Genomic DNA, 8,732 nt, shown 5'->3' on the forward strand with positions numbered 1-8,732 from the left:
AAAAAAAAAAAAAAAAATGCTGGGATTATACGTGATACCGTGCCTGGCAGTTTTTAAATTTAAATTAATTAAAATTAAATACAGTAAAAATTCAGTTGCCTGGTTGCATTAGCAACATTGTAAGTGTACTGCAGCTACATGAGGCTAGTGGCTACCTTACTAAGCAGCACAGATCTAATATATTTCCATTATACTGTAAAAAATTATATTTAACACCACTGTGCTAGACAGAGTACTTAAACAGAGAGACACTTATTCTAGTTAAAAGGACTTACCTGGTCTAAGAAGGTGTGGGTGTGTAAAGGGGCTGGGCTGGCCTAGGTATCTGTTTGGAATCCTCCTCTCCGGGACAGGCTGGAGGGAATACCTTCGTTGAAAACACAATATGCATCCTGAATGAAGAATAAAGAGGATGAAATGGAACAACAGTTCCAGAAAGTCTTCACGCTATAAATATATTTATATAGCTCCAGCAGTTTGGATGCTTTAGAACAACACAAGTTAGTATTTCTCACCTACATTTATGTGGCTCTTATTCCATGCCAGAGCTTGTGGTGGGCCCTAATAGAACAGAAATGACATTATCTTTACCCTGGGAGACTTCTGTCTGCTATGGTATAAAAGAGAGATATACACATAAAATAAAGTTATGAATAAGGAACTATGAAAACAGAAAGAAGGGAACAAGCAGAAGTAGGGAGGGACCTGGAAAGATTTCACAGAGGTAAAGTGAGGCTGTGGCCTAAAATTCATGAAAAGATAATGAAAGTTTTTACTGAGAATATGATAACTATGAGAAAATACCTGTATGTTCTCATGAATGTTGTAATGATCGTCAGTTAAAATAATGTGTGAAAAATGCTGTACCACAAATGTTACTATTATTAGCATTTATTCAACAATAATTTATTGAGCACTTGATGGGAACATGTGCTATGAAAAACGTAAGAATGACAAGACTATTTGCTCCGCTCCTAAAAGAACATGCAGGCTATTGGTGGTGAGACAAAAGAGAGCATTATAATACTACACAGTGAATGCAGGGGTGGATTCACACACAAAGTTTTGTGGGTTTTTTTGGAGACAGAGTCTTTTTTTTTTTTTAATTAATGTATTTTTTTTGAGACAGAGCCTCAAGCTGCCCCCTGGGTAGAGTGCTGTAGCATCACAGCTCACAGCAACCTCCAACTCCTGGGCTCAAGCAAGTCTCCTGCCTCAGCCTCCCAAGTAGCTAGGACCACAGGTGCCCACCACAATGACCCACTATTTTTTGGTTGCAACCGTCATTGTTGTTTAGTGGGTCTAGGCTGGATTCGAACCCACCAGCTCAGGTGTATGTGGCTGGCGCCTTAGCCACTTGAGCCACAGGTGCAGAGCCTGGAGACAGAGCTTTACTATGTCACTCTCTGAGGGCTGTGGCGTCATAGCAACCTCCAACTCTTGGGCTTAAGTGATTCTCTTGCCTCAGCCTCCCAAGTAGCTGGGACTACAGGTGCCTGCCACAATGCCTGGCTATTTTTTTTAGAGAGAGTCTTACTTTGTCACCCTTGGTAGAGTACTGTGGTATCACAGCTCACAGCAACCTCCAGCTCCTGAGCTTAGGTGATTCTCTTGCCTCAGCCTGCCAAGTAACTGCCAGCATCTGTGGCTCAGTGGGTAGGACACCGGCCCCATATACTGAGGGTGGTGGGTTCAAATCCAGCCCTGGCCAAACTGCAACAAAAAAATACTCGGGTGTTGTGGCAGGCACCTATAGTTGGAGCTACTTGGGAGGCTGAAGCAAGAGAATCACCCAAGTCCAGGAGTTGGAGGTTGCTGTGAGCTGTGATGCCATAGCACTCTACGAAGGGCGATAAAATGAGATTCTGTCTCAAACAAACAAAAAAAAAACCCCTCCGTTTTCTGAAGGGCACAAAACATTCATTTTGCTAGAATGCTATCACAATTAAATGGCAAACAGTATATAAATCTCTTGGTACAGTGTGACTCAGAGGGTGCTCAAATAACATTCACTATTATTATTTCCAAAGGCAGACAAATTATAATCATAGGTATGCCACATATAAATACATTTAAGCACATATACTGCAAAGAATTTTAATTGAAAAGTGTTAAATATCTCACAATACCTCTCAACTAGTATGTCACAACAAAACGAACACAAAGCAAAAAACATTTAGACCTGGTTAATGGTTTTGAAAGACTGTCTAAAAATATACTAGTTTTACATTTTATTAGAGTATCATTTCTGAGAGGTTTAAAAATGTAAGAGAAATTAAATGTTACATAGAGAAGGAAAAGCAAAGACAGACCACTATAGGAAATTTTCTAGAGCAATGAAATGAACCAGGTTTAGAGTATGTCTTTTTAATTCAGATCTAGCCTGCTGATAATTTAAATTATCCCTAAAGAAAGAAAATCAACTTTGGTCTAATTTGCTTTTTAACTGGGTACTTTAATTCTACCTTGTCATATGTTCCTACAAGTCAGGTTTTAGCAAATCTCCAAACAGCAGCCACTAAACCACTGAAAGTGTAAATTAGATCACTAACCTGCATACCTTGTCTCCACCCTTAACCAACCATGGCCTTCCGCTGTTATTGCTAATAGCCCCAAACTAGAATCAGGTGAAACATCCTCAACATGGCTACCATATTAGGTCATTATTAGCTCTTTGTCTTTTAGGCCTCAGCTTTAAGATCATCTTACAAGCCTTTTAAAACCTATTCAGAGGCTCAGCGCCAAGGACACCAGCCACATACACCAAGGCTGGTGAGTTTGAACCCAGACCAAGCCTGCCAAACAAAACTGACAACTGGCTCAGCGCCTGTAGCTGAAGCGGCTAAGGCGCCAGCCACATACACCAGAGCTGGCGGGTTCGAATCCAGCCCGAGCCTGCCAAACAACGACAGCTGCAGTCCAAAAAAAAAAAAAAAAAAACAGCCAGGCATTGTGGCGGACGCCTGTAGTCCCAGCTACTTGGGGAGGCAGAGGCAAGAGAATACCTTAAGCCCAGGAGTTGGAGGTTGCTGTGAGCTGTGATGCCATAGTACTCTACCCAGGGCTACAGCTTGAGGCTCTGTCTCAAAAAAAAAAAAAAAAAAAAATGACAACTACAACCAAAAAATAGCCGGGTGTTGTGGCAGGTGCATATAGTCCCAGCTACTTGGGCGGCTAAGGCAAGAGAATCCCTTAAGTCCAAGAGTTGCAAGTTGCTGTGAGCTGTGACACCACAGCACTCTACCAAGGGCAACACAGTGTCTCAAATAAATAAAAATAAAACCCGTTTATAGTAGCTCTCTGCCTATTATATTTTTTGAGGACATAGCACATTACATCAAGTTTATTGTTTTACTTATTTGTACTCTAACACAAGCACTACAAAAATTATGTTTTTATATATGCATATACAATACTGTTACCACCAGCAGCTAATACTGTACCTGGCACAAAGTAGGCATTGAATAATTATATAATGAATACATAAATGTACAATTTAAGAAATTTCTAACTATATGTTTATAGTAGTAAACTTTAGGTGGGCAAAGATGATATCATCTCAAAGGCCTCACCACTGGCACGCAGGCCACTTCCTCCAGCTCTAGTCTAGGCTGACTCTCACAGGACTGCTTAGCATTCAGTGCTCTTCCCCATCGTGTCCCTTATCATACTGTAATTTATGCACTTGTTTTTATCTCCTACTTAACTTTGTCTCTTTACTGAAATGAACAAATACATCAATCACTTGAATACTTTTTCACGTAAGTTCACTAATTCTTCATTTTTCTGTAACATGATAGAACTGGAAAGTAATTAAGGTTCAGTAACCTACAGGTCACATTATTATGCAAGGGTGGCTATTAGCAATTGGTCCCAGTACTAAGGGTTCTGGGGAAATAGAGAAATTGAGGTTCAATAACCTACAGATCATATTATTAGTTTTTATTATTCTTTTGGAGACAGTCTCACTTTGTCACCCTTGTTAGAGTGCTGTGGTGTCACACTTCACAGTAACCTCATACTGTTAGGTTCAAGTGATTCTCTTGCCTCAGCCTCCGAAGTAGCTGGGACGTATAGGCACCTGCCACAATGCCTGGCTATTTTTAGAGATAGGGTCTTGCTCTGGCTCAGGCTGTTTTTGAACTGTTTTTAAACTCAGGCAATCCATCTGCCTTGGCCTCCCAGAGCACTAGGATTACAGGCATGAGCCACTGCGTTTGGCCTTTTTAGATCATTTTATTATACAAGGGGTATTAGCAATAGGGCCCAGTGTTTCATGAGAAACTAAAGCAGTGGTTCTCAACCTTCCTAATGCCTCCTAATACTGTGACCCTATAATACAGTTCCTCATGTTGTGGTGGTGACCCCCAAACATAAAATTATTTTTGTTGCTACTTCATAATTGTAATTTTGCTATTGTTATGAATCATAATGTAAATATCTGATATGAAGGGTGTATTTTCATTGTTACGAAGGGGTCGCAATCCACAGGTTGAGAAGCAGTGTACTAAGACTTCCAGGGAAATAGAGGGAAATAGTCCAGAGAGTTCAGGATGGTTTGGTATGACCTTTGACCAGATTCATTTGGGAGGTCCAGTCCCTACCTCTACCTCAGAATGACACCATAATGTGGCTCTGACATATACTTGTAACTTTGCCTGCCACATAATCAGGATTCTAAAGTCTCCTAGCGGTGGCTCATTGTAAAAATAGTCTTCAGTATAAAAATGTGCCTATTATATGTAGTCACTGTCTCTATCACCACCTGAACGTGAGCCAAAAGGAAATCACAGTGCTCACTACCAAGTGCACCTGTTTCCAGTAATCTGATAAAACATGGTGGATTACTATGAAGTTCTAGGAGTGCAGAGATATGCGTCACCTGAGGACATTAAGAAAGCTTATCATAAAGTGGCACTCAAATGGCACCCTGATAAAAATCCAGAAAACAAAGAAGCAGCGGAGAGAAAATTCAAAGAAGTAGCTGAGGCATATGAGGTATTATCAAATGATGAAAAACGGAACATTTATGATAAATATGGCAAAGAAGGATTAAATGATGGAGGTGGAAGTCATTCTGATGATGAATGTGAGTATGGCTGCACATTTCAGAAGCGAGATGATATCTTTGAAAAAATTTTTGGTAAAAGTGACCCATTTTCATTTCACTTCTTTCAAGACTCACTTGAGGATGTTTTAAATAGTCCAGGAAGCTCCTATGAAAGCAGAAGCAGAGGTGCAGGGTCCTTTTTCTCTACCTCCACTGAACATCCAATTTTCGGGCAATTTTCTTCATGCAATACAGGACACAGATCATGTGGTTCACGGGGGCATGAAAGCCTTACTTCATTCTCTTCCCTGGTGTTTGATTATAGTGTCATGGGCAACTACATATCTGACAAATTTGTCAATGACGCAAATATTAACACAAAGAAAATTTTTGAGAATGATCAAGATAGAGAAGTTGAAGATGACGGAGAGTTGAAATCCTTCCTTGTAAATAGTCTGGCAGATGAAGACGGCTTTGTAGAAGGGTGCAGCTGGAGAGCACAGTCATACAACAATCATTCACCAAATCGCTATGGCCCCAAACATGTATCTCAATATACTTTTGTGGACAATGATGGACAAGGTATATGTTGGGTCACCAGCACACGGGATCCTTTTATTTTCTCAGGATTCAAAGAAGGTGGTAAAAGGAAAAAGAAGAAGCACAAGAAGGTACAGAAAAAGAAATCGACCAAGAGGAATCACTAAATTGGCTCTTCGGACACGTTATGTTCATATAACATTTGAACACAACACTGTGTGTTTTGGTTGATCATAGTTTTTTAGATAACACTTGTTTAATATTATACTAAGATTATGTTTTTAGCAGGATTGTAGACATTTGCTCCATAGCTGGATTAAGCATGTCAGAATAAGATGAGTCCTTAGTGACAGTTGGTGATGTTACACATTTGAAAAACTATAGATTTTTAAAAAACATTTAAGAATATTATTGGGGTACATGTTTTGGTTACATAATTTGCTTTTGTACATTTTAAGATGGAAAACTGGATAGGTTATTTGCTTTTTGTTTTTGAGTTGCTTGCATATTATGGAATTTTTAAAGTATAATTTATAACCTATTTTATTCCTTTTACCTAATTAAACCCACTGTACAAACTTCTGAAACATTTGCAGCATTAGGAGATAGAAATGTATTAAGATACGTAGGTCCAGACTATATCATTATTCATGAAATGACTTTTTCCCAATGGAGATAGAGCATTTAATATAACCACGTATCATAAAGATACTACAAAACTGGGCAGCACCTATGGCTCAAAGGACTAGGCGCTGGCCCCATATGCTGGAGATGGTGGGTTCAAACCCAGCCCAGGCCAAAAACTGCAAAAAAAAGATACTGTAAAACTGGCAAGGTGTGATGGCTTTTGTTTATAATCCCAGCACTTTGGGAGGCCAAGGGGGAAAGATTACTTGAGGCCTGGAATTAAACAATAGCCTGGGTAACACAGCAAGAGTCCAAAAAGTGAAAAAAGGCCGGGCATGGTGGCCATGCCTCTAATTCTAGCACTCTGGGAGGCCAAGGCAGATGGACTGTTTGAGCTCACCAGCTCGAGACCAGCCTGGGCAAAAGCAAGACGCTGTCTCTACTGAAAATAGAAAAACTGAGTGGGGGCGGTGTCTGTAGCTCAGTGAGTAGGGCACCGGCCCCATATACCAAAGGTGGTGGGTTTGAACGTGCCCCAGCCAAACTGCAACAACAAAAAATAGCCAGGCATTGTGGCGGGTGCCTATAGTCCCAGCTACTCGGGAGGCTCAGGCAAGAGAATTGCCTAAGCCCAAAAGCAGGACGTTGCCGTGAGCTGTGATGCCATAGCACTCTACCAAGGATGACAAAGTGAGACTCTGTCTCAAAAAAACCAAAAAAACCCAAAAACCCTGCAGCAAGAGGATCACTTGAGCCTAGGAGTTGGAGGCTGCTGTGAGCTATGATGTCACAGCACTCTACCCAGGACAATAGCTTGAGACTCTGTTTCCCCGCCCCCCCCTTCAAAAAGGACTGGGCACAGTAGTGCATACCTATAGGCCAACATAGAAGAATCACTTGCACTCAGGAGTTTGACCTTATAGTGAGCTATAATGACACTGTTGTATTCTAGCCTGGGTCTTAAATAAACAAACAAACAACAAACAAACAAAAAACTATAAATTAAGGTAAAAATAGCCAGACTTATATTTGCACAACCACATTCAAAGCTGCACTATTCATAACAGCTAACTGGAAGCAACCCAAATATCTGTAACAGATGAATGGATAAACAAAATATGGCATATGCCATGATGAAATATTATTAAGCCTTAAAAAGAAAATCCTGTCAGCTGCTACAACATGGAATGATTTTGAGAAAATTATGCTAAGTGAAATAAGCTAGTTATAAAAACGGAAAGACTGTATGATTCACTTAAATCAAGTATCTCAAGTAGTCAAATTTGTAGAAATAGAATGGTAGCTAATGGGTTGGGGAGAGGAGGGAAAGAAGAGCTGTTTAATGGTTATCGAGTTTCAGGTTTGCAAGAGGAAAAAGTTCTGCAAATCTGTTTCACAACAATGCAAATATATATAATATTACTGAACTGTAGATTTAATAAAATAGTTGAATATTGCACACGAACTTTATGGCCACTCTGTATATTCTTCTTTTTTTTAAGAGACAGAGTCTCACTTCATCACCCTCAGTAGAGTGCCTTGACATTACAGCTCACAGCAACCTCCAGCTCTTGGGCTTAGTTGATTCTTTTGCCTCAGCCTCCCAACTAGCTGGGACTACACGTGCTGCCACAAGGCCTGGCTATTTTTGTGTTGCAGTTTGGCCAGGGCTGGGTTTGAACCCGCTACACTTGGTATATGGGGCTGGTGCCCTACTCACTGAACCACAAATGCTGTCCAACACCCTGTATAATCAGGCGTCCTAAACCCACGGCCTGCGGGCCACATGCGGCCTGCCTAGGACATTTATCTGGCCTTCCGGGTGTTTTTGTCACCCCCTGCCTGTTCTGCTTAGCAGCTGACTCGTCCGGGGCCTGCAATCCAGCCCTCCAACAGTCTGAGGGACAGTGAACCAGCACCCTGTTTAAAAAGTTCGAGGACCCCTGCATATTATTCTAAAACAACACCTACAGCCATTTTAATTAGGGTTATGTTTGGAGAAAAACAATGAGTTACAAGTTTATCAGCTATTGGGTGGTTTGAGCTAAATGATTATATACACTTGCTGCTTTTAATCAAATTTGCTTTGACTTCAACACACTTAGCATCGTGTAATGATATCATTTTCAAGATACACTGCTTCTGGCTGGCCCTCGTGGTGCCTGCCCACAGTCCCAGCTATTTGGGAGGCTGAGGTTGGGGGAATCACTTGAGACCAGGAGTTTGAGGTTGCAATGAGCTATGATCACACTACTGCAGTGGAATTCCACCAGTAAAGTGAGACACTGTCTGAAAAAAACCAAAACAAACGAACAAACAAAATATATATATATATAGTTTCTCAGCCTTTATTTTTCTTTATTCCCTTATTTATTTAACATTTTTTAAGCACCTAGTATTTCTTTTTCTTTTTTCTTTTTTTTTTTTTGAGATGGAGCCTCAAGCTATCCCCCTGGGTAGAGTGCCATGGCATCACGCTCACAGCAACCTCCAACTCCTGGGCTCAAGCGAGTCT

The 8,732-nt window shown here is 40.7% G+C and overlaps 2 protein-coding genes across 2 annotated transcripts in view; one reads left to right on the top strand and one right to left on the bottom strand.

The window, feature by feature from the left end:
- The window catches only part of XPNPEP3 (X-prolyl aminopeptidase 3), a 55,353-nt gene that overhangs the window by 40,264 nt on the left and 6,357 nt on the right, over positions 1–8,732 (bottom strand). The window contains exon 2 of the mRNA XM_012814122.2: positions 276–392. Within this exon, the coding sequence (XP_012669576.1) occupies positions 276–392 (117 nt within the window). The remainder of the gene's footprint in view (positions 1–275; positions 393–8,732) is intronic.
- On the top strand, positions 4,837–5,757 carry DNAJB7 (DnaJ heat shock protein family (Hsp40) member B7). The gene has a single exon (XM_003783170.2). It carries the CDS (start codon positions 4,837–4,839, stop codon positions 5,755–5,757), a length of 921 nt encoding a protein of 306 aa, XP_003783218.1.

The sequence above is a fragment of the Otolemur garnettii genome, unplaced genomic scaffold, assembly GCF_000181295.1.
Source record: "Otolemur garnettii isolate 467f Iridium unplaced genomic scaffold, OtoGar3 scaffold00007, whole genome shotgun sequence".
In the NCBI taxonomy this organism is placed as follows: domain Eukaryota; kingdom Metazoa; phylum Chordata; class Mammalia; order Primates; family Galagidae; genus Otolemur; species Otolemur garnettii.

Excerpts from the sequence above, each read along its gene's own strand:
- DNAJB7 (XM_003783170.2), top strand. The coding sequence starts at position 4,837 with ATGGTGGATTACTATGAAGTTCTAGGAGTGCAGAGATATGCGTCACCT.